Here is a 27074-nt window from a genome sequence, read left to right on the forward strand (position 1 = left end):
GTTCAACTAGCCATTGCTATCAAGTAGCCATCAGACGAAGCAGTCTAGTCCTTGCTAATACAGTAGCAAACACAAGAACCATCCTAGCAAAAACAGCCAACACAAGCTGGTCAGTAATACAACTTCCCTACAACACAGCTCCCAATATAGGAGCTATACAAACATAGTAGCAACAGCACACCAGCTAGTCAGCAACATACCTTATATCACATGTGTCAAACACAAGGCCCGCAGGCCAAATCCGTCCCGCCAGGCCTTGCAATGTGGCCCGCACCGCGCTGTCATCACTGCACTCCTCTGCGTTTCCATCACAATGACAGTTCAGTAAACCATTCGGCCCGCGATTTAGGCTGGATTTTAGATTTTGGCCCCTTCTCTGATTGAGTTCGACACCCCTACCTTATATAAAAGAGGCTTAATGCCAAATAGTGACCTCAGTATTTGGGCTACAGAAAGTCACATCTGCACAGTGTATAGATTGCTGCCTCTTTACCTTTGCACCTGCATATAGCAAATTAGCCTTAAACACACTGATTAGGATTCCTATACTCAGAGTGGCCTTGAACATCAGGTGTACTCTAGAGAGGGCCCCCACACAGTTGTTATTCTTTTTAAAAAATATAATTTTTTAAAATTTACTTCAGAGAGAAAGTGAGAGGGAGAGAGAGATAGAAACATCAATGGTGAAAGAGAATCATGGATTGGCTGCCTCCTGCACACCCCACACTGGGGATCAAGCCTGCAACCTGGGCATGTGCCCTGACCTAGAATTGAACTATGACCTTCTGGTTCATAGGTTGATGCACAACCCCTGAGCCATGCTGGGCAGGCAGTTGTTATACTTAATCGTGCTCCAGTTGCCCTGTCTTCAGCCAGTGAGAGCCTCTTCACATTGCTTTCAATTCCTTTCTAGTATTCTATTTGTTGCACCCTTATTTTCTGGTGTGATGAGGTGTTCCAGATTCATCTTAAATATTTGCTGCTCCAGACCTGGAACTAGTCATTTCTTCAAGGAGATCTAGTTTTTTGTTTATATAGAAACCACAATCTTTATTTTAAGGTACTTATGTTTCAAGGAAGGTCTTTCCTGTGAACAGAATTAAGAAACTTTGCTTTTGCACTCCTCCTCCTCTACATCATCATCCTCATTCTCTTCCTTCTCTGCTTGCTCCCTAAAATGAAATACACCATTGACCATTGCAATTAGTGCCATTTGCATTCACCAATGCAATATCTGAGGCTTCCTTTTCTTTAAAAATATATTTTGTTGATTTTTTACAGAAAGGAAAGGAGATGGATAGAATGCTGAGAGTTAGAAACATCGATGAGAGAGAAACATCAATCAGCTGCCTCCTGCACACTCCCTACTGGGGATGTGCTCACAACCAAAGTACATGCCCTTGATCAGAGTCGAACCTGGGACCTTCAGTCTGCAGGCCGATGCTCTATCCACTGAGCCAAACTGGTTAGGGCTAGGCTCCTTTTTCTTACATCAATTACACCAACATAATTATTCATTTTCTTCATCAATAATACACATATATCAAATTTCCCCAAAAGTTAATGGTTCAAGGAAATGAAAAACACCAATTACATCACACTTTCTCAGGATCAGGAAATCAGAAGCTGCTTAGCTGTGTGGTTCTGGGTCAGAGTCTGCTTTGAGATTGCAGACAATATGTCAGTGAGGGCTGCAGTCATGTGAAGATATGACTGGGGCTAGAGACCTGCTTCCCAGGAGGCCTACTTACCTGGCTATCAAGTCGATGCTTGATGTTGACAGAGACTTCAGTTGCTCTTTGAGGGCTGTTTGAGGGTCCTTGAAATGTGGTTTCTGGCTTTTAACAAAGTAAGTAACTCAAGAGAGCAAAGTATAAATGGCAGTATTTTTATCTAGCCTCAAAACCACACCTTGTCATGTCTGTCAGATTCTGGTATTATAAGCAATTCACTTTGGGAGGAGAATTAGCCTCCCATTTAAAGGGAAATGTCTAAGAATGTCAGGCTTATTTCTTTCCACTCTCTGGCTGCAGCTTATTTATATTGCAAATGTAAAATAAACTCATCCCTTCCAAGGACTGCCCCAAAATCTCATTCTTTAGGCATATGCTTGAAGTCTAGGATCTTCGTTACCTACATCAGGTTACGGTGTGGAGGAGACTCCTCTGGTGTCTCCTCACAATCTGAGTACAGTTCCTGAGCATCTATGGTCTAAAGCAGTGGTTCTTAAGCTTCCTAATGCCGTGACCCTTTAATACAGTTCCTCATGTTGTGTATTTTCATATGTATTTTCTGATGGTCTTAGGCGATCCTTCTAGCGGTTCTCAATCTGTGGGTCGACAACCATTGCTATAGAGCCTACATCCATTGGAAAACACAGATATTTACATTACAATTCATAACAATAGCAAAATTACAGTTATGAAGTAGCAACGAAAATAATTTTATGGTTGGGGTCACCACAACACGAGGAACTGTATTAAAGGGTCACGGCATTAGAAAGGTTGAGAACCACTGATCTAAAGAGAAAAGTGTTACCTGCATACACACTTAACATACAATGGTGGGACAAGATAGGGTAACTACTATAAACCACCCCCACCCCACTCAAAAGAGAGGAAAACTGAAGACACAAAGGAGCCTCCAACCCACAGTAAAATCCATCAGGGCAAATGTTGAAAGTTCCTTGACTAAAACACAAAGTCTAAAAATGAGTCTTCATAGCTCTCAGCTTCAGCCTCTGAGCTCTTGGTCATTCTTTCTTACTTTCTTCCTTTTTCTTTTCTTTCTTTTTTTGGGGGGGGGTGGGGGGAGGTTTGTTTTGTTTTGTTTTGTTTTGTTTGAGGGCGGGGAGGCAACCCTAGTTTTTGTTTTTGTTTTTGTTTTGCTGAATAATTTTCTTAACTTGCTTCCTACCTATAGAAGCTTTATGATCCAAAGGCCTCCTGTCATTTTATATTGACTCCACCACTTTCAATTCAAACATGTGGCATTTCTGCCTATTTAATTCTCTTAAAAACTTCATGGATCTTCTGTAATTCTTATTAAGTCCACTGAGATGAAACCATATTCACAAACTCTTTCAAAATAAGCCTTTATTTACATTGGGCTTCTACTAACAGTCTTTTCAACCTCATCAAAATTACAACTAAAATATAGAACAGCCATCATTCAGAACCACCTGAAATCTGGCTGAATGGAAGTCCTACAACTAGAGAAGTTAAGAAGAAAGTACATTGGTAGGAGGGCGAGAAGCACAGAATGGGTTGGTTGACACTCATATGTGGTTTTTTGTTTTGTTTGTTTTTGTTTTTTCTTCTTAATCTGAAGGGCTATCTCTGCTGCAGAGGCCTCTTGTGAAAAGCAAAGGGTCACAGCCCCACACCAGACCCCCAGCCTAGGATTATAGAGACGGGAAGAGAAATAACCATAATTTCGAGTTGTAAAAACCAGCAGGGTTTGTGGATGAGTGATTTGGAAGCTGCTGTAGATCCAGGCAGTTCTTCTTAAAGGGCCAGTGCATAGACATACCAGGACTCATTCCCTCTGAGCACCAGTTCTGGTGCAGCTGCTTGGGGTGGAGTGGGGAGAATCCAAGAACTTACAGAAAGGAACTGGATTGTCTGACATTAAGGTAGAAACTTGGGGGTGGTTTTGTTTCAGATGGGAGTGCTCACAGGGGTCATTGTTCCTATGCTGAGGCCTCCCTTGTTGCAGAGCCAACTGGAAGCCACATCTGAATCAACATCAGCCTGTTTGCTGCACCCTGGTGATTCCCTGAGACCCCAATTCATCCAATTTGCAGCCCCACCCAAGCTTGTTGTAGCATTTTTTCCATATGAATGTCCTGTCCCAGCTCAGGCCTCAAACTTTCCTAAAATCTCTTAAACAAGGAGCAGCTAGCACTAGCATGTCCCATTACCTATCAATAAGAGGCCCAAGACCCAGCACTAGTACCAGTCTGCCTTGTTTCACTGCTTGGCCTCACCAAGGTACTTCCAAGTCCAATAAAGGTAGCAGCCATCTGTAGATCACGTTGTAGCTCCTGCTGGGTGGCCCTAGAAAGTGGCTGACTTTGCACCTCTTGGGAGGCGCCAGAGCCAGTGCACCCAGTGGATAACTTCAGACCATACTAGATTACAACTCTATACACCCACAAGTGACACACTCAAGGAGAAGACTCAGTGAGCACCAAAGCCCCACTGAAGCAAGTCCTGCTCCATAGGGTATCTTCTGCATAGCAGCTTTTCCACTGTAGTTGCAGCTGGTCCTCATAGACAATTAACCTAGAGATCATTTCCTCCCAGTGACACTAAGAAAATCAAGGCTCAACTACAACAAGACTGTACACACAAGAGTGGATCTAGAGTGCCCAGCTCACATGTTGGGAGAGGCTGAGTCACTGGGCCCTACAGGATACTTACTACACAAGGCCACTCTACCAATTCCAGGAAACATAGCAGCTCCACCTAACATATAGAAACAAACACAACGAAGCAGCAAAAATGCAAAGACAGAGAACCTTGTCACAAATGAAAGAACAGAAGAAAACTCCAGAAAAATAACTGAATGAAATGGAAGCAAGCAAACTACCATATACAGAATTCAAAAGAATGGTTATAAGGTAGGTTAAGGATATTACTGAGATCTTTAAAAGACAAAGTGAGACTTCCAAGGCTCTTAATGAGAATTTCAAGTACTGTAGTGAGAATATCAAAGATATGAAAAAGAACTAGTCAGGAATTAAGCATATACTAAGTGAAATAAAGGATAATTTATAGGGATCCAACAATAAAGTAGAGAGTACTGAGAATCAAATCAGTAATTTGGAATATGAGGAAGCAAAAAACACCCAATCAGAAGAGCAAAAAGAAAAAATAATCCAAAAATATGAAGATAGTGTAAGGAGTCTCTGACAACTTCAAGCATACCAACATTCACATTATGGGAGTTCCAGAAGGAGAAGAAAGAGTGCAAGATATTGAAAACCTATTTGAAGAAATAATTATAGAAAACTCTCCCTACCTGGTGAAAGAAATAGATTTATAAGTCCAGGAAGCTCAGAGAGTCCCAAATACGAGGAATCCAAAGAGGCCCACACCAAGACACATCATAATTAAAATGCCAAGAGTTAAAGACAAAAAGAGAATCTTAAAAGCAGCAAGAGAAAAGCAGTTAGTTATCTACAAGGGAGTGCCCATAATGCTATCAGCTAATTTCTTAACAAAAACACTTCACACCAGGAGAGATTGGCATGAAATATTCAATGTAATAAAATGCCAGTACCAACAACTGAAACTATTTTATTCAACAGGGCTATCATTTAAATTGAAAGTGAAATAAAGAACTTCCCAGACCAAAAAAATCTAAAGGAGTTTATTACCACCAAACCAGTATTGAAAGAAATGCTAAAGGGTTTGCTTTAAGAATAAATAAAGAGAGAGAGGGAGAGAGGAGGAGGAGAGCAACATAGATATAAATAATAAAATGTCAATTAATAAGTACCTACAAATAATAGTCTTAAATGTAAACAAATTATATGGTCTAATCAAAAGACATAGGGTAGCTAAATGGATAATAAAACATAACCCATATATATGCTGTCTACAAGAAACCCACCTCAGAACAAAAAGATATACACAGAATGAAAGTAAAGTGATGAAAAAATATTTCATGCAAATGGAAGCAAACAAAAAAGAACCTGGGGTAGCAATATTTATTCATTACAAAACAATAAACAAATCAATCCAACAAGAAGATATAACCTTTTCCCTTACCAGTGTGGCTCAGTTGATTGGAGTGTTGTCCTATACACCAAAGGTGGCAGATTCAATTCCTGGTCAGGGCACATACTCTGCTTGGGGGTTCAATATCCAGTTGGGGTGCATGTAGGGGGCAGCTTATTGATGTTTCTTTCTCACATCAATATCTATCTATCTATCTATCTATCTATCTATCTATCTATCTATCATCATCATCATTATCATCATCTCCCTTCCTCTCTTTAAAATCAATATTTTTTTAAAAAAAAGGATATAACCCTTGTAAATATCTATGTATCCAACATAGAAGCACCTAAATACAATATATAAAGAAAATCTTTTTTCCCCATGCCAATTATCAGTCTTTTTATTTTTTTTTATTTTTATTCTGGTGTTTTAGGGTTTTTTTAATCTTTATTGTTTAAAATATTATATACGTCTTCCTTTTCCCCCCATTAACCTCTTTCAGCACACTCCTGTCCTTACCCCCCTCCCAGGCCCTTACCATCCTATTGTAGGTGTCCACAGGTTATGCATATATACACACAAGTTCATTGGTCTCTTCCCACCCATCCTCCCCTGTCTTCCCTGTGAGGTTCAACAGTTTGTTCATGCTTCTATGGTGTTGGAAAAATTGGACAGGTTTATGCAAAAAAGGAAATCAGCTTACACCTTACACAAGAATAAAAATCCTAGAAGACAACATAAGAGGTAAAAACTCAGACATCTATCATAGCAATATTTTTGCTCATATTTCCTCAGGCAAGGGAAACAAAAGAAAAACTAAACAAATGAGACTAAATCAAACTAAAAAGCTTTTGCACAGTAAAGGAAACATCAACAAAGTGAAAATGGAATTACCAATGAAGGGGAGAACATATTTGCCAATCGTACATCTGATAAGGAATTTATCTCCAAAATACGTAAATAACTTATGCAATGCGACACCAGGAAGACAAACAACCCAATTAAAAAATGGGTGAAAGACCTGAATAGACACTTCTCCAAGGAGGACATACAGATGGCCAATAGACATATGAAAAAATGCTCAACATCACTAATCATTAGAGAGATACAAATTTAAAGGACAATGAGGTATCACCTCACACCTGCAAGAATGGCTATCATCAACAAATCAACAAACAACAAGTGCTAGTGATGATGTGGAGGGAAGGGAACACTAGTGCACTGCTGGTGGGAATACAGACTGATGCAGCTGCTGTGGAAAACAGTGTCAAGTTTCCTCAAAAAATTACATATGGAACTGCCATTTGACCCAGTGATCCCACTTCTGAGAATATATCCTACAAATCCTGAAATACCAATCAGAAAGAATATATGCACCCCTATGTCACAGCAGCATAATTTACAATAGCTAAGATCTGGAAACAGCCCAAGTGCCCATCAGCAGATGAGTGAATGAAAAACTGCTGTACATTTACACAATACTACTTGGCTGTAAAAATGAAGAAAATCTTACTCTTTGGGACAACATGGATGGAACTGGAGATTATTATACTGAGTAAAATAAGCCAGTCAGAGAAAGACAAATACATATGATCTCACTTATATATGGAATTTAATGAACAAAATAAATGACAAACAAAATAGAAACAGAGCCAAGGATACATGGAACAGACTGACTGCTATCAGAGGGTAGAACTGGATGAAAGAAAGTGAAGAGAGTAGCCAAAAAGCATATGCGTTAGACATAGACAGAGACAGCAGTAGGTGATAGACCGAGGGAAAAGGGTGGGGGCTAAGTAGAGGTGGGCAAAGAGATGGGGAATGGGGGTGAAAGAGACTTTGCATGGGGTCAATGGACACAGGATGCAGCAGGCAGCTGATGTTTCATTGAGTTGTACACTTGAAACTTGGATGGTTTTTTTAAACCAGTGTCATCCCAGTAAATCCAATTAATAAAATATTTTTTAAAGAAACTGACATAGAGCAGTTTTGAATACAGAGTTAGAGCAAGGAGTCAAGTTTGAGACCAAGGTAACAAAACCACAATAGCAGGTCTATGGCATTATTCTTACCACTGATGTCAATAGGCACTCCTTAGCCCCTCAGCCTCACTCCCAGGCCAGGTCTCTAGGTGATATCAGGATCACGAACCCTTTAGAAAATAGCAGAGTCAAGTTCACTCTTGTCATGACCCTGGATGACAGCATGAATATCAGTGGGGGAAAATATTTCATGTAGCAAAAAGAAAAAACATACTACCAAATAGTCACCCTTCCACCAAGATGCTCATTGAACTCAAGTTATTTCAAGGCACTGTGCTTGGTATTTCTTGATACATTATCTTAGTCTTCATAATGACCTAAAAAAAAAACCCCAAATTTATATTATTCTCTTGTGATATGTGTGGAAACCGAGTTTTAAAAGGGTTAAGAAACCTGTCTAAGGCTGCACAAACGAAGAAACAAAAACACAATAGTTCCATTCTAACAAAGGATGGAGAAAAGGGAAGTTTGGACCTTTATAAATATTAGAGGTGTTTTTAAGAAATCTATGAAGTTGTAATTTTACTTGTATCTCTTAAAAAAAAGTAAGGCAATTAAAAATGTTGAATTTTTTTTTTCAACTGAACACTAAAATACTGACTGGTCTGGAAAATAACAGCTTCAGAGAGAGATGCTGGTGCTGTGGGTCAGCAGCCTTGTTTACAAACTGTTTAGTGACTCATATCCTATAAACGTATCATATTGATCAAACCCTAATCAGTTAAAAAATTGTCATCTTCTAGGTTTGTCCAGTGCAATTATTTTAGAAAGTACCAGGTTTCCATTTTAATTGGTGCCTGGCTTATTTGTCTTTTAAGACACTTGGTTTGGTTTAAAAATTAAACTAAAACTAATATCTGGGCTTCGAGCTGGTTTCAGTAAATCTGTTCATTTTTTCCCCCTATATCTTAATGTGTTGTTGATGTAATTGCCTGACCAGGTCACAGAATAGGTGTTCCACATGTATGTACTAGAACACTCTCATATATTACAACCCATGCTCCATAGCCAGCGCAGAGTGAGAGCCATTTCGGAAGGAGCAATGGGCTCACAACTCTGGATGCAATTCGGGCACAAGGCCCCTGCTCACCCAGGCACACTGGATTTGGGCTGACTTTTAATAGAAAAACAACCAAAGAAGAGGGGGGATACAACATTCAACTCTCCTGCTATAGTCGGGAAGGCTGCCTATTCCCTGAAACTATAACTCCTCCGGTGCTACTCTTTCTTCCAGAATCTGAGAGTGGGCTTATCCCCCCCCCCCCCCCCCCCCCCGCAACCCGCACCTTCTTCCCCCCCCCCCCCCGCCCCCTCCCGCCCTCAAGCCCCATTTGGAAGAGAGAGGAATGCAGTCTGAGGACTAGAATGCCCTCTGCCTGCTCGGCACAGAAGCGTGCTGCTGGCATCCGCAGGCACACACAAATGATGTGCTCTTTCTATTTTAACGTATCCAGCAATTTAGTGGTTAATTAGCAACTGGCTGCCCACCAATATGCAAATGAATGACAAGCAAAGACCCTCTGCATCTGTAATTATTTTGCTGATTTACAAGCCACTTTTCTCTTTGTGTAGGTTTTCTGTGGTGTGCATTCATGCATCAGGGATTTCATTATTTTTAGAAGCATACTCAGTGCATTTTTATGCTTTAATATCTTCAGGCTTCAGTAATTACAGTAACACACACACCACACACACACACAAACACACACACAGTCTGTTTTCCTTGTGTGGAATTCTTTTTTTCTTTCCTTTTTATAAAGAGTGGAGAGTAAGATTTTTTTTTCAAGGGGCTGAAACCCAAATTGCAGAGAGGGTCAGAACGCAAGATTAAAAGATGTATGCTTCTTCCCCTGCCAAACCCTTATCTGGAATCAGAGGAGTCTTGTAATATTTGATTTTTTCCCCCCAAGCAGCTCTGGTGAGTGGAGCCACGACCAGCGTTATCCATCTGCCTACTTTGGAGCAGGCTGTTTTACTATTTAGAGGCGGAAACGCTCTACGTTTTTGCCAGCCCATTAAGAAAGGCTCTCATGTTAAATTAAGTCAATTAATAAATGAGACACATTAAGCAATCAATTTTGTCAGCCGATCCCCCCAGCATTATGTATGGCTGGCTGTAATCACAAGATAAATGCAATGTGCTGATCTATGGTAATGTTCAATAATACATTCTCCGCCAGGCTCGATTCATCGGGGAGTTCCAGTCGGGGAGGCATTTGTTATTGGCTGTCTCCGCACCTCAAGGATAACACTTCTGTCCTTGTGATTGGCCGCCTCGCTGCGGCAGGATTCTAACCATCTTGTTCGGATGATGAATATGAAGGCTCGCTGAGCCGGTCTGGAGCGGAGTGTCTGTCTCGGCGGCTGCGCTCCTTCCAGAGCCCAAGGACCCGCAGCGGCGGCGCTGCCTCCCCGCGCCAGCGACCCCCCAAAAGTTGGGATGCTCTTCTTCACCCAGTGCTTTGGGGCCGTGTTAGATCTCATTCACCTGCGCTTTCAGCACTACAAGGCGAAGCGGGTGTTCTCCGCCGCGGGCCAACTTGTCTGCGTCGTCAACCCCACGCACAACCTGAAGGTGAGCTGCTCTCCGCGGTTTGATGATCACCCGCTGGGGTTCGAGTCCCCTCCCGCGCATGCACGGAGCTCCGGGCCCAGGCCGGTTTGCCGGCGCCAGGACGGTGCTTGGAACTCAGCGCTCACCCTGGCTCTCTGCGTGGCTGGGTGCCTTCCCGGCGGTTTGCTTCCCCCGCTGACTGGCCAGGGCAGCTGGAGTGAAGGCCTAGTTTCTTTCCCCCGTGCGTCAGCCCAAGAGTTTGACGGGGGTCAGAAGTGGAGGTGGCGGAGGGATTAGGGGGCGTCCCCCCCCCCCCCCCCCCTTTCAGTTGTTTGTAGACAAATGTTCAGTAGACAGGGCTGGAAAGTTACCCAAATTGCAGCCTGTCCCATGTGTTGGCAAAAGCAGGCAAGAGCATGCATTTTGGAAGCCCCCTTGGGCTGCCACTGAAGTAACGGGGCCTGGGGGTCGCCAACGGGGGCTCTATTTTCCTTGTGCTCAGAGTGAGTGAGAATGGGCATATGTGTGTGTGTGTGTGTGTGTGTGTGTGAGAGAGAGAGAGAGAGAGAGAGAGAGAGAGAGAGAGAGAGAGAGAGAGAGAGTCAGGAGTTTGCATTTTGCTTCCTGTGAGCTAGATACGCCACCACCACCACTACCCGCCCCCCGCCCTTTTGCACCGGGGACTGGGATAGGAGGAGGCAGGCTTGCTTCAGCTTCACAGTAATGAGACCGGCTCCGAGCCGCTGTCTGAGTCACCGCAGCTGCGGGTGCCTTGCTGCCTGCGGCCGCCCGGCTACTTGCCTGGCGCCGCTGCCTCTGCATCTGTGCCTCCAGGTCAATGCTCTTTAGAAGAACAGCCAAAATATGGGATCCTGGAGGACCGCACCACATCCCGGCCGAGAGTGATGGACAAATGAATCAAGAGCCACTAGCTAGGAATACGGGAGCGCAGGGCAGTAGTGGAGGGGTGGGGGGTGGGGGTAGCTGAACTCCCGAAATATGAAACAGCCATCATACCTGTGTGCTAAAATAAATGTGAGCTCACTGGGAGTTGCTTGCCTGTCCTCTCTATGCCCAGGGCTGAGAGACAGGGGAGAGGGGCACATCTGTAGGAAGAATGTGCTGGAATAATCGCTATGGGGTAGATCTGTTATTCTCGCCACTGACTGATCTTGGGCAGAAAGGGAGTTGCTTGTTGCTCATCACTTTGTAAACTCCTGGAAAGAGTTAGACTCTCTGGGTAGGATCACTGCAAGTCAACGCTGGGGGTGCCTCCAACACTCGCCCCCCAATTTCTGCAAGTCCCCAGCTGGGACAGCTGCCCGGAGCCTCTGGGGCCATTGTCAGGCCGCTCTTGGGTGGAGGGGGATGGGTTGCTCTGGCCTCTATGATGAACTGGTGTTTTGGGGTACCCAAGCTGTGACCATCTGACACAACCTCTCCCTCTCCTGTCCCCCTGCTCTCTCTTGCTTTCTCTCTCTTTCTCCTCATTTCACTATTTCTTTTATGGCTTAGTTTTATAAATGAGAATTCACCATTAGTCATACTTGACAAAGCAAGTGTATGGTGTACATATTAACATGTGATTCTGAATTCCATTTCATGGCCACTTTGGAGACCACATTCAAACTCCCATTATTTTGTCACTTTACATTAGTTAGTTCCCTGTGGAACTAACATTTTAAACATTTTGTTTACTCCTGTTTTGCATTTCAATATATTTAAAAATTGTTTATGAGATTTAGCATTCCCAAAGTTTGGATTCCTATGGCTCATTGACTACTGCTGATGGTGAAGGGGCAGAGGGGTGCTCAGGTCTTGGTGTGGGGTGGGTGCAGTGCATTTTGTGTACTTTTTGGTGATGTATGCCTGGATATTGACAAGCAATTCTGCTGCCTGAGTCCAGGAGTCCAGAGTCAGGTTGGAGGTCATGGTCAGCTCTGATGAGCTGTGTGACCTCAAGCCTCAACCCCTCTGAGCCTTTCAAAATGAACATACAAATGCCTATCTGCCTCCTCCATGGCTCTGTGAGGCTGAAAGGAGATACTAGAGCTGGATGTGCTTTATAACACTCTCCTTCAAAAAAAAAATATGTTATTGCACATACTGTGTAGGGATTTATTAGGACCTTCAAAAGTTGTCACTTAAAGCCTTTGGCCAACTTAGAAACGCTATAAGCAGTAACATAAAGACTGGTGATGTATGCTTTTAGAGGCTATTTTCCATGGCTCACTTTTTCAAATACATTCTCGTTTGGCTTTCCACTTTCCATAAAAACTACGTAAGAGGTTGGCTCCGATGAGCTTCACTGCAGGTAGCAAAGCAAGTTGAGTGCCGCGCATGCAACCAGAAGGTTGCAGAGCAAATGCGATGCACAGAGGCTGTGCCGGGCTGGGGCACCGCTGCAGCCCAGGCTGCCCCCGCGGAGATGCAGGTGACACCTTGTGCTCCCCCACCAGCCAGGTGGTGCACCAGGTAAATCCTGCCTGCTTCTCAACCATGAGGGCTGACAGTCATTTGCAGAGCTTTTAAAGGACCAGTTCCACAGAAGCATTGCTGCTGCCATCACTTACATTAAAAAACACATAAAACCTCAAAAGCAAAGTGCTCCTTGTAAGCATCATTTCCATAGACAGACCACAGAAATATGCCTAGGATATAATAAGCTGTGATCCATATGGGGGAAAATTCTTTCAAAGAAAAAAAAGCTGTGGCAATGTTCACCCAGAATAGCTATTGATCCGCGGTGCTCCCCACACTCTGCAGGACGCTGGCACCTGGTGGGTGAGTAAGGACACAGACTGCAACCTTACTTTCAGTGTTCTCGGTGGCACACAGCTACCTGAGAGGGCTGAGGGGACTGTTTTTTTTTTTGCCTTGTTTTTTTTTTTTTTTTTTTGTGGAAACATGTTTGCACTTCCTCCTTTCCCTGGGATTTCCTGATGATGCCCACAGTATTGTAGGATCTGAGGCAAGTGCTGAGTTATAGTAAAAATTCCCTTTCTGAGCAGAGGAAAATGTGCTTGTATAGGTCACCTTCATTCCCAATCTTATTATGGCGACTACTTAGTTACCTGGGATTCCTTCAAAGCTGGTATCTTTCCGTCTAAATGGAAGGCAGAAGACTTCCCAGGAATGCAGACACCCTAGTTGAAGTCATGAAGCCCCTTCATCCCACCCTAATGAAAAGAGATGTGTAATGTAGCTGATCTAGAATGAGGGGCCTCTGCTTTAAGCAAGTCCCAGGCAGGGGGAGGATCTATAGCAGAGCTGCCTGTCTGTCTGTCTGTCTGTCTGTCTCTGCCTGTAGGGAGGGCTTCTTGCACAGACGATGCCCCCACTTCCTACGCTATGAAAGTGACCAATGCCAAGAGCCAGTGTTCTTGGCTGGTGGCCCTCTGCTTCTTCACTCCCAGAGGTTACTGAAGTGCAGCCTGTGGGCCGGGCTGGCACCAGTGCGGCCTCTGACTCAGTCTGGATTCATCACTCCTTTCTCCCTCATGTCTTTTTCTTGTTTCCAAATCCAAAGTGCCTTTCTCTCCTAGCTCCTCTCCGGTCCGCCCTAGCTGCTTCTATAAAGCCTGCCCTGGGCTGCCCTCCCTCTTCCTCCCCATCTCCGGGGGTGCCCTTGGAGGGGTGGACTGGACACAGGCTTCCCGAGTTCCTGAACCCAGGCTTCTCCGGGGAAGGATCTGTAGTGGTGGCACAGCCCCTCGGGGGTGAGTCCACAGCCCTTCCCAAGCAGATAGTAGCTGAGCCGGGGCCGACTGGGCGACTTCCTCCGCTTTACCACAGCCCCCGAGAAACCAGCTCCTGAAAGAAGACCGTAAGATGCTTTCTGAAAAACAAAGCAAGAGGCCCTTGTTAGGGTCAGCATCATTGCTGAGACATCCACGCCCCCCACCACCCCGCCCCGTGGCCTCCCCAGCATCCAGATGTGAGGGCTTAACCTCCCCACCTCTACTGGGAGGCTATTCATGCCTCTATTCAGCTTCCCCAGCGCCCTTCTCTATTGTAATGTTAACCTTGGGGTTACCCACAGGCACACACATGGTGGGAGGGACATATGGGACAATAATGACTCTAAGTTCCTGACAGATACTAAATAGAAAATTAGGGCATTTTCAGTACCATTACTTGAAGCAATCACATGCCTTTCATTCTAAGACCAACCTATGTGGATGAAAAGGGTGTGGGAGGGAGGCTGAGGGGTACATGGAAAAGGAGGAGGATCATCAAAGGAGGGAGACAAGAAAAAAAGTGTGGCCAAGCCAAACATTGCCCCTACATTTATGGAAAAACCTCATGGGCCTGGGGCTTCCACTAACTCTGCCTGATACCGCACAGCAGGCAGCCAAGTGAGCACTGAAGACCTGGGTGTTGTTTTTAGAAATTTAGAGGCGGCCTTTGGAGTGTTCAGCCTGAATGTCTTATTCAGGCAGTTAAAGGCCCCGACAAGATTGTTTAATCCTGTAGTTGCTCTGTTCTCATTGACACAGTCGCCTCTGAGGGCCCCCTCCTGAGTTCTCTAGAAATAATACCACCTCCTTCTGCGGTCCAGGCTGGAGCCTCCGCACAGCTCATTAGCGCCTTCCAGGGCAGGAAGGATGGGGGAGAGGCTGGAGCTAGCAGTGCTCACTCCAGGAGCTTAGCTCTAAGGCTTCCCCTGCAGCCCCTCCTAGCCCTTTGGTTTCTGTGAATATTGTATGATTCTCTCCTCTGTGGGCACAGAGCAGTCATGGGAATTTTCCGATTAATAGTAATTGCAAATGAGACTCTTGAGTCACATAACTGGTTGCCCTGAGTCCCGTGCAGTCATTTGGTGAACTGCTAGTAATGGAGTTGCAGAGAAGGCTGAAGCTGGCACTAAGATGAGGTAAGTCGATTACCTCTGTACCACATTTACCCAGCAGCCCAAAAGCAAAATATCTTTTAAATCAAATTCATTGGGCTGACATTGGTCAGCATGAGCATAAAGGTTTCAGGTATAGGTTTTTATATTACAAGATCTGTATATTGTACCATGTGCCCCCAAAAGTCAAATGTTCTCTTGTCACTTTATACTAGAAGCCCCTTCTCCCTTACTCTCTTCCCTCTGGCATCACCACACTATAGTTTGTGTTCATGAATTTCAGTTTTATATGAGTAAAATCATATAGTTCTTTGCTTTTCTGACTGACTTCTTTCACTTAACATGATGTTCTCAAGGTGCATTCATGTGGTTGCAAATGGCATTATTTGATCCTTTCTTATGGCTAAATAGTTTCCCATTGTGTAAATAATAGAGGCATGGTACACAAAATTCATGCACGGGGATGGGGGCTGTGGTGTTCCTCAGTCCAGCCTGCACCCTTTCACAATCCAGGACTGCTGGCTCCCAACTGATCACCTGCCTGCCAGCCTGATCACCCCCTAACCACTCCTCTGCCAGCCTGATTGACACCTAACTGCTCCCCTGCGGTCCAATTGCCACTAACTTCCTCCCATGTTGGCTTGGTCGCCCCTAACTGTCCTCCCCTGCAGGCCTGGTCACCCCTAAATGCCCTCCCCTGCCAGCCTGGTTGCCCCAACTGCCTGCCCCTGCAGACCTGGTATTCCTCAACTGCACTCCCTTGCAGGCCTGATTCCCTAACAACTGTCCTCTCATGCAGGCCTGGTTGCCCCAATTGCCCTCCCCTGCTGGCCATCTTGTGGCAGTCATCTTGTATCCACATTGGGTCAGCCATCTTTGACCACATAGGGGTGGCCATCTTGGTGTTGGAGTGATGGTCAACTTGCATATTACCTCTTTATTATATAGGATACCACATCTTCTTTATCCAGTCCTCTCTCTTGGGACACTTTCTGTTTTCATGGCTTGGCCACCATGAATAATGCTGCAATGAATCTAGAGATGTGTGTGTGTGTGTGTGTGTGTGTATATATATATATAATTGGGAATACATGATTTTGAGGTTTTTTGGGGGGGTATATATCCAGGAGAGAAATTGATGGCTCATATGGTAACTCTATTCTTAATTTTTGAGGAATCACCAGACTGCTTTCCATAGTGGTTGCTCCAGTCTACATTCCTACCAGCAGTGAATGAGGAGTTTCAGAACATTTTCATCACCTCCAGAAAGAAAGCTCTTCCCCTTTAGCAGGCAATCCTTGTTTTTCCCATCATTCTGCCCCATGCACCACCATTCTACTTTCTGTCTCTGTGGATTTGCCTATTCACATTATTTCATGTAAATGGACTGATAAAATATATGGCCCTTTTATGTCTAGTTTTTTCACTTATCATGTTTTATTATTTGCTTTCTTTTTTATTTATTTATTGTTTAAAGTATTACATATGTCTCTCCCCCCCCCCATTGACCCCTCCCTGGCCCCCTAGCACATGCCTCCACTCCCTCCAGTATCTGTGTCCATTGGTTATGCTTATATGTATGCATACAAGTCTTTTAGTTGATTTCTTACCCTGACCCCCGACCCCCAGCAACCTCTCCTGCATTTCCTCTGAGGTTTGATGGTCTATTTGATGCTTGCCTATCTTTGGATCTATTTTTGTTCATCAATTTATATTGTTCATTATATTCCAGGAATGAGTGAGATTCTATGATATTTATCTTTCTCCAACTGGCTTATTTCACTTAGCATAATGCTCTCCAGCTCCACCCATGCTGTTGCAAATGTCAGGAGTTCCTTTTTATAACAGCAGAGTATTCCATTGTGTAGATGAACCATAAATTTTTAATACACTAATCTGTTGATGGGCACTTAGGCTGTTTCCAAATCTTAGCTATTGTCAATAATGCTGCTATGAACATAGGAGTGCATATATCCTTTCTGATTGGTGTTTCTAGTTTCTTGGGATATATTCCTAGAAGTAGGATCATTGGGTCAAATAGGAGTTCCATTTTTAGTGGTGGTGCATGGGGCAGAATGATGGGAAAAACAAGGATTGACTGCTAAAGGGGAAGAGCTTTCTTTCTGGAGGTGATGAAAATGTTCTGAAATTCCTTATTCACTACTGATGGGAATGTAAACTGGATCAAATGGGAGTTCAATATTTATTTTTTTGAGGAAACTCCATACTATTCTCCACAGTGGCTGCACCAGTCTGCATTCCCACCAGCAGTGCATGAGGATTCCTTTTTTCTCTGAATCATCGCCAGCATTTGTCATTTGTTGATTTGTTGATGATAGCCATTCTAATAGGTGTGAGATGGTCATTGTCTATTTGCATCTTTCTAATGATTAGTGACTTTGAGTATGTTTTCATATGACTCTTGGCCTTCTGTATGTCCTCTTTCAAAAAGTGTCTATTTAGGTCCTTTGCCCATTTTTGATTGGATTGTTTATCTTCCTTTTGTTAAGTTGTATGAGTTCCCTGTAAATTTTGAAAATTAAACCCTTATCAGATATAGCATTGGCAAATATGTCCTCCCATGCAGTGGGCTTTCTTATTGTTCTATTGATGATTTCTTTTGTTGGGCAGAAGCTTTTTATTTTATTTATTTATTTATTTATTTTTATTTGCATTTCCCTAATTGCCAGTGAGGTTGAACATCTTTTCATGTATCTGTTGGCTGTTATTATGTCTTCTTGGGGGAGGTATATTTTCAGGTCCTCTGCGCACTTTTTTTTTTTTTTTTGCAGTTTTTTAAAATTGATTAACGTATTATATATGTGTCCTTATCCTCCTTCCTCCCACCCCCTGCCTACTTTTTGATTGGGTTGTTTGTTTGGTGTTGAGTTTTATGAGTTTTTATACATTCTAGAAGTTAAATCTTTGTCAGAGCTACTGTTTGCAAATATCATCTCCCATCTGGTTGGGTGCTTCTTTGTTTTGTTGTCAGTTTCTTTGCTGTGCAGAAAAAAGTCTTTTAGTTTGATATAGTTCCATTCATTTATTTTTTACTTTTCTTTCCTTATATTAGGGGTCAAATTCATAAAACTTCTCTGCAACCAATTCCCATAAGTTTGGTACCTATATTTTCTTCTATGTAACTTACTGTTTTGGGTCTTATATTTAGGTCTTTGGTCCATTTTGAATTAATTTTTGTACATTGGGGATAAACTGTAATCCAGTTTCATTCATTTGCATGTGGCTTTCCAGTTTTTCTAGCACCATGTATTGAAGAGACTATCTTTACTCCATTGTGTGTTTCTGGCTACTTTGTTGAAAATTATCTGTCCATATAATATGGTTTTACATCTGGGCCTTCTATTCTGTTCCATTGCTCTGTGTGTCTGTTTCTCTGCCAAAACCATGCTGTTTTGATTGTTGTAGCTCTGTAGTATAATTTGAAGTCAAGTTGCATGATAATTCCAACTTTGTTCTTTTTTTCTCAGGATTGCTTTGCCTATTTGGGGTCTTTTGAAATCTGATGATTTTTCATTCTATTTCTTAAACAATTACATTGGGATTTTGATGGGAATTACATTCTGAAAGCAAATTTTATGGAACTCCTTTAACCATGGTCCCTCAAACTTCAGGGATTGTTTGGAAGAAATTGGAAAGCAGATACTGAGAGCTTTCCTTGGAATGCACAGAGGGGTCAGAGTTATTTGGGGTAAGGCTGAATATTTTTCTAGCAATTAATAGTAAGAAAAAATTTAACTGTCTGTGAAGATATTTTACTCTTAGCAAAGTCATCTTGACTCAACCAGCTCTTTCCCCAAAGGAAAAATTTAACCTGTTTAGACACTGATGTCACATGGAAAAGGTCAATCTAGAGAATGGAGACCAGTCTCTACCCCCTCCTCCCCTCCAACCTCCTGCCCATCCCACGAGGGGCTGTGGCTAATGGAATGATGAGGAGAAAGTCAGAACTTGGGGGTTGAATATTATTTAACAGTAGAGAGAATTGAGTCCAGAGATGGGAAGTGACTTGTGTCAGTCTCCTATGGCTGCTATAACAAATCACCACAAACTGAGTTGCTTTGAACCAGAGAAACATCTTCTCCCATAGTTCAGGAGGCTAGCAGTCCAAAATCAAGGTGACAACAGGGCCAGGCTCCCTCCAAGGCTCCAGGGAAGAATATGCTCCTCGCCTCGTCCAGCTTCTGATGGCTCCACATGTTCTTTGTAGACACGTCACACCAGTCTCTGTCTCTACGGTCACATTGCCTTCTCTTCTCTGTGTGTCTATCTCATAAGAATACATGGGATTGCACTTAGGGCCAACCTGGAAAATCTAAGATAAACTCCTCCTCTCAAGAATCTTAATGTAGTCACACCTTTAGTCATATAAAATAATATTCACTCTTGCCATGTAACGTAATACGCACATGTTTCAGACATTAAGATATGATCCATTGTTTTGGAGGGCCACCATTCAACCCAAGACTTTTGCAAAGTTAACTTATTTCCTGACGGAATTAGAACCACGATTTAGGCTTCCTAGTGACAGACCTACATTCCCTGCACTGTCCTCGATGCCTTCAGATCAGCCCTAACTAGATGGCCCCTGCATTGGTACATTCTGTGCGAGCAAAAAATCACAGGAATCCTTCTGGTGTCCCATCAGTCTGCCCTGGGCCAGCAGGATGACCCCGTGGGCTATTTACCACCCTCTACCATTTTCCTTTCACCAGACCCCCATTTTCTTAGCAAATTGGAACCTCTACATTACCATCCCCCCTTATTTCTCCACCTTTCCCATAAATCTTCTTTCCTTTTTTACCAAACTCTTTTAAAAACAATACAATTTACATGGATGTATAAACATCATATATTGAAAATCAAATGACAACATGATACATAGTGTCAAAAGCATAGTGCTTTATATTTGCCCCTGGCGTATATTTTATTTTAATTTTATTTTTCAGTTACAGTTGGCATTCAATATTATTTGTATTAGTTTCAGCTGTCTTGGTGTATATTTTCTAAATCCGCCAGCTCAGCCGGCGGGGGGGGGGGGGGGGGGGGGGGGGGGGGGGGGGGGAGCAGTGAGTGCAGGGAAACTGGGGCTCTGGGAGGGAATTCCAGTCCAGGCTGTGCCACCTGCTCACGTGTGACTTTGAACAAATGACTGGGCCTCTTAGAGGCTCCTTGTCCTCACCTATAAAAAGGAGACAATAATACCCACATTTTACGGTGGCTATGAGGATTAAACCAGCTCACAAGGAGAATGTCTGTCATAGAGGAGAGTCTGTAAAGAGCAGTTATTGTCAACAAGGTCATTACAATGAAAGCGGCTCCTTAGGAGCTGGTGTCCACTCCCCAGGATCCCCTCTGGCTGTCTTTCTCTACTGCCTGCCTCCTTCTCTGCAGCCCAGTGCTTGCTGTTCCTTGGTATGTAAATTGCCCTTGGCCTTGAAGAGAATTTTGAATAGAACAATGTCTTACCTTACACAAAAGTCGGATTTGTCATTAAAGCGAAATTTCAAAGAAAACCCTAAACTCTGCTTGTGTTCTGAGCCCAGCAGCCCATTGGGTCTCAGGAGAAGAGGGTGTCTGTTGGGACAGCAGCTGAAGAGTGGGGTCCCCTGTCATCCCCTGGCAGGAGCCAGCCATGCAGATCAGTTCCTTTCCCCACCCAGCCTGAAACTGGTCCTTCATGACTTATGCATGATTTCCTTTCATTAGCAGCAGCTGAGTGAGCACACGGGTAGGACTCTGTGAGGGGGCTCTGATCCGGAGGCTGTGGATCTGAGGCCCAGTGACACCACTGAGATTCAGCGGGGAGGGTGGAGGTTGGTGGACTAAAGCCACATGCTCCCTGGAAGACTGGATAGTTCTTTCTGCCCTTCAGTTCTTTCTACCTTGAGAAGTAGCGTTGATCTGAGTGCGATGGAGATGAAGTGGGCGCCAATGCTCAATGGAGGCTGCAGTCCTTGGAATCGAAGGAGGATGAGAGAGACACCCTGACCTCTCTGAGCCAAGAAAACTTCTGGATCCCACTATCACCAGAGATTTTTACAAAGTACCAGGCTAGGCCATGGGCCTGAGTCCCCTGCACTCCAATCTGAGTTGTTTCTACACACACACACACAAACACACACACACACACACACACACATTTTATGGTAACTTTAAGAAGTCAACCTCTTTGGACCCTAAGTGATCTCCCAATAGCAGTGCGAGATCACAGGATGCTAAGGCCAGTGGAGGGGGGAGCCTGATCCCCAGCACTGAGGAAGAAAGACTGGACATGAACAAGAAGACCCTTCTCCTCCGCTCAGTCTGTGATGGGTCACTCCAGTCTCAGGGCAGAGGCAAGGGAGAAAGTAGGCCTGGGAAAGAAGAGCACCATTCTAGTTGAAGATCAAGTATGGGTTTTGGACTCAGACAGATCTGGGTTTGAATCCAATGCTGTCATGTTCCTTGAGTAATGCCTTTGACCTCCCTGAGCCTGCACTTCTTCAACTGTAAAATGATTGTGAAGATGAAATACTATGTGAAGTCACCAAAGTCAAATGCTTAGCACAGCACCTAGCACATAATAAGCACTCCGTAAATGGCAGTCACCATTACTATTAAGTGGAGCCCCTTAGAGATATTACCTGATGCACAACATGTGGCCAAGGTTCTTTGGCCCAGGTTGTATGGGTGACCAAATTTTTCATATTCTAACTGGATGTTGGGAATAAGGGGTGGGGGGACCGACCTGTTGTTGAATGACCATGATTTTGAAGCCTATATGTTCAAGCTAAGATAACCACAGTGATGCTCTAGTTCTAGGTTATGTCCTAACAGATGAGGTCCAAAGGGATGAATCGACGTGCCCAAGGTCACAGGGATGAGGGGCAGATCCATCGCTTCATCTGTATCACCACACTGCCGGGGGCTGAGGCATTGGTTAGGGACACCATCTTTATAACATGACCATGGCAGTGCTGGACATCTTCACTGGGAGTCCTTGTGCTCAGGAACTTGCCAGAGTGTAAACCAGTGGGGCAACAGTGGGCATTGAAAGGGCAAATATTCATTGAGTCTCTAGTGCTGGCAAAGACAGGGATGAGGCTCCAACTGAAGTCACGAAAGCCACAAAGCTAAAGCCCCAGACTTTTGAATAAAATGATGGATCAAGTTTTGCTACAAAACACTACATTTTTATCTTGACCATGGGCCCACGATGATAAGAGCCATCAGGAAATGGAGTTGAAACTACCCTACGGTTTTTAGCCAAAGAACAAGGTCCTTGTGCGTAATTTAGAAGTGTGGTCTGCTGGAAATGTCAGTTTTCCTTGCAAGACGCTGTATCTCAATCATTTATTGGTCCTGTAATGTATATTTAATCACAAATCTGTGATTAGTAGGGAGCTGTGTGCTGCAGGGCTGTCTCCAGCTGCAGCATCAGGAACTCCAGCCAGGAGAGTGGCCCATGGACAGGACAGGGCGGGCCTCCCAGGACAAAACCAGAGGGTGTCCTCTGTGGAGGAGAAAAGCCATTGCAAATGGTGTTTGGAGAAAGAGATACAGTTAGCTTGGGATTTGCAAGGTCCCACAGAGATGGAACCAGTGCAGATCAATAACAGATTTTACAAAAGGCTGGCCAGCAAGTCTAGCCATCTGCCCAGCTTTGTAGTCAGACCCTCAGCCCTTCAGTTCTAACTCCCACAACCTGGTCAAGGATGTGCTGAGAAGTCTGAGGCAAGCAGCCACTCATCACCTCAGGTTTCCTTTTTACAAATAGGCGTATATTGTGACTTATACTAAGGTACGCTGACTATACATCTTGAAACCCTCCGACAATAGTTTTCTAGTGTCTCAGTTATGCACACAATAATAATAATGATGATAAGAACAACTGCAAAATGACTACCCTTTAATGAAAGGCATGCTATGTGTGTTAAATGCTATGCATTTGACTCCCGCTAGGAAGTGGTATATTATTATCATTCCCCATTATACAGAATATCAAAGCAGCTCAGTGTCACACAGCTCTTTGTGGTAGAATCTTTTAAATTAAAATTCTGTACTTTTAGGCGTGTATTGGTATGTCATCCCTTAGTGTTCTCTTCTCACAACAAACAAGTGAGCCAACTTGCTTGGCTATAGGTCTAATATTGAGTGTATTATATTTCATTTAAAAATACTGATCTGGGATTCTGTCTTATTCACCCTTGTATGTATATACATCCAACACACACTAGATGCTCCAGCTGCTGGTGGATGACCCTGGGAGGCATATTCTAGGCTTCTCTGAGCTGCCTGTGAAATCAAGTGGTCTACAGCAGGGACTCTGTTCTCCCCTCCTGCTTCCTGGAATCACCTCCCAAATAAACTCCTACATCCAAGGCTCTACGGGAAACCAAATGAAGACTACGTATGTGTATGTTTCTCATTAGCTAATGTTTATTGAGAACTTGCTAAGTGCTAAGTGCCAAGTGCTGTGCTAAGTAATTTACCTCATTTAATTGCGTGCTTAAAAAATCTTCAAAACATGCCATCAGTCTATCCCCACATTACCCCGGAGGAAGCTGAGGCACAGAGAGATTAAGTGATTTCTGCAAGGATATGTCCAGTGAGTGGTGGCGTTTCCCTGTTGCTTTTAAACTCTATGTTACACGTCTCTCCCTCTTCATCACAGGACTGGTTGTCTAGAAGCTTCTACAAAGAGCCTGAATGTCCAAATTCAGGCTCAATGAAAAATTATGATTTGCATACAATACTTGACAGAAATCTTTGCAACAACTTTACCTAAATACTCAACTCAAAATTGTATTACAGAAAAGGAAATCTGTGACCTATGACTTTTTTAATCAGCTTAACAATAACCCACAACCTTCGGACCAACTTGACTTTTTTTAAAAAGTGGGTTACATGGTTTGACAGGTGGACAGACCCTCTGAAACTAGCAGTGACCTCCAAATCTGGGACATGTGATTGGCTTGTTTCTCAATGACAATGGGAGCTAGTTGAGGATATCAGAAATGCAAATGCTCTCTTAAGCATTGGAACAGCATTAAACAGGTCACTTTTTCTTTGAGGAAAGGAAAAAAGAAAGAAGTCTTTTTATACTAAAGCAAAAATGTCCTTTAAGAGAACATGGCTCTTACCATGTCACACCTGTTCTCTGAGAGATCGATAGGCATTTGAAATTTCCCTTCTCATTAGCAGCCATACTTTTGTGTAAATTAATTTTTTTAAAAGCAAAGAGGAAAATATTTTGATGACTATTTTCTACCTAATTTAATCCAGCCTCTACTTTGATTTCTAGTAAACCCTTCCTCTAATGCCCTTCAGACATTTTCTCTTTCCAAAACTGCTGTGGGAAGAACTGAGGGAGGGAGGGAGGCGTCAAGGAGAGAGGGGAGCTTATTGGAGGAAAGTGGAGTGATGTTTGTGAGGTTTGTTTCTGGTGCTCAAGCTGGAGAAACTCGGGCCAGGGTTTCTACTGACATCAGAGAATGTCTGAACACTCAGCCAGGAGCTGTGGAGGGAAGTCACCAAAGTAAAGCCTGGACTTAGGACTCATCCAGCAGCCCTGACATCTGGAAAGCCTCCCACAGAGCTGCAGAGGGCTCACAGGGGACCCTGAAGGGAAGGAATGAGAGGAATTCTGTGAGGGAAGTACCTCAGACGTGGGAAATGTGCCCTCCCCATCATTCCCAGTCTCCCACGACACCTGCTCATCCCAGTGCCCCGGGGTGCTGGCATGGAGAGAGCAGGGCAGGCGCTCGCACCACGGGCACCTCGGCTGTGCCCGTGCTCTGCCTGGCATTCCCACAAGCAGGAGAGCTGATGAGCACATTAAGAAGCTGCCTCATTGAAGCCAAAGAGATACATCTGTTTATGGTAATTAAATAAATGCCAATTGGACTCTTCTCAGTGTGCTTACTGAAGCAAGTGCCAGATACTCACGGCTCTCCAAGAATCTAAGGGGAATTAGAAGCAGAAAGGAGAGCTCCCAGGCACTTACTCACCAAATACTGAAAGTACTTGGCAGAGGAAGTTTTCTCAGAACCAGGAGCCTAAGCTGCTATCTGCAGCCTGGCTCAGTCCCCTGGGCTCTGGAACAGTCATTTAACCTTGGCTTCTCTTTCTGTCAGGTGAGAAGGTGACACTGCTCTCTGAGGTGACCTTGGTGGGCAGTGATGGGTCTTTACCATCAGACTTATCTACGTGCTGCCTCTTTTCAAAATGGTTTGAGGCAGTTTACCACAAATGATGGAGTGACAAGTAAACAAAATGGAAGTAAAATGGAGAATGCAAGTAGATTAATTGTATAGGCTTAACCCATTTATCACGGGTGACAGAAATTTAGCAAAAAAAAAGTGAAACTCCAGATAGGTGCTTTAAACAACCCTCAATGTCCTGGGAAGATCATGACCTTTGGGCTGAAATGTGGCTTCTAAATTTGGTTGTATTTATAAGTCTGTGACCCTTGACAAGTTACTTAACCACTCTGAGTTTCATTTTCTTTGTGAAATTAAGGAGGCATAAATGTGACAAATATATGCAAAAGCTCCTAGACCAGTGCCAGGCACAAAATAGGGCCCTTGTAAATACTGATTTCTTTGGTTTTTATTACTCTTCCCTTCTTTTCTCTGCTTTCGTTTTTCTTTTCTTTTGTTTTCTATCTTAAATAAGAAGTCTTCAGGAAACTCCGCTGACATTATTTGATTAGTGGGTTAGAGGGCAATCTGGATATGAGAAAGAGTCTGAAATTATGAAAGAAAGAGAACCCTGTCTTGCAGGGAAAGGACACATTTTTCAAATGGGGAATGACTTATCCAAAGCCAACAGACGAGTCTGAAATTTGCTGCATTTTTTGTTGTTGTTCTCTGGGTGTGGATTTAATAAGATGAATTCCTTCATATACCTCAAATGTCCCAAAGGGATCTGGGAGGAGGAAGGGGAAAGTTGGGAGGGCAGGGCCACTGATATGGAGGGTCAGGGCACAACACCAAACAGATGTGATGCTTCACCACAATAGCAGGATGGCTGGCTAATCTAGGAGATGCTAGAACCTGCTTCTCTAACCATTAGGAAAATAAATATGACAGGGACCCAAGATGGTGGCCTAGTAGATGGAAGGTACACTCACCTCCTTTCAGGACCTAACTGGAATTACAACTAAAATATAGAGTAATCAACCCAAACAATCAACCAAGGACTAGCTTAACAGAAGTCTTATAACCAAGGATTTACAGAAGAATACACAGTGAGACCTGTAGGATGGGCAGAGACGCAAAAATGGCTGCCCACTCTCAGGAGTAGCAGCTGAGATCCTGGAGGGATATTTTAGCTGCAAAGGTTCCCCTGAGGATGTGGTATCTCAACCCCATGGTAGGCTACGCAGACCAGAGCACCAGAGCCAGAAAGAGGCACCCACATAACATCTGGCTGTGAAAATCAGCAGGGATTCTGTCAGCCAGAGAGAGGCAGGAGTCTGCTAAAGACACAGGCATCCTCTTAAAGGGCCAACACACAAAATCTCCTTTGAGCCTGACAGTCAGCTGGCAGAAGACAGGCAGAGGAAAATCTCAGGTGAGTAGGGCCTTTTGCTGATCTTCCCCTGGAATCAGTGCTGGTAAAAGCTAGCCTTGTAACCACTCAACCTGGGCTCCTAGAAAGGGAGGGTGGAGTGGACTGTGTGAGGAGAGACTGAGGTTTGTGGCTCTGGGGAGAGAACTCCAGGGACAACTGCCAGGATCACACGTTAAATCATACACCCTTTCTTAGACGGAACACTTCCTTCCTGATAGCATCAACCTGGAGGAATGCAATAGCCCCACCCTATGGAGTCCTTGTTGCCCCACTTTGAGGAGTTCATAACCTGCAGAGGAGTCAGCTGCCTGAGGAGCGGT

General features: G+C 43.9%; 1 protein-coding gene across 1 annotated transcript in view; it reads left to right on the plus strand.

Moving 5' to 3' along the window:
• Positions 1 to 9640: 9640 nt before the first annotated feature.
• The window catches only part of SIAH3 (siah E3 ubiquitin protein ligase family member 3), a 61275-nt gene continuing 43841 nt past the window's right edge, over positions 9641 to 27074 (plus strand). Inside the window, exon 1 of the mRNA XM_036458241.2 lies at positions 9641 to 10346. Within this exon, the coding sequence (XP_036314134.1) occupies positions 10212 to 10346 (135 nt within the window). The 5' untranslated portion in view covers positions 9641 to 10211. The remainder of the gene's footprint in view (positions 10347 to 27074) is intronic.

Source organism: Pipistrellus kuhlii, unplaced genomic scaffold, assembly GCF_014108245.1.
Source record: "Pipistrellus kuhlii isolate mPipKuh1 unplaced genomic scaffold, mPipKuh1.p scaffold_m20_p_3, whole genome shotgun sequence".
In the NCBI taxonomy this organism is placed as follows: domain Eukaryota; kingdom Metazoa; phylum Chordata; class Mammalia; order Chiroptera; family Vespertilionidae; genus Pipistrellus; species Pipistrellus kuhlii.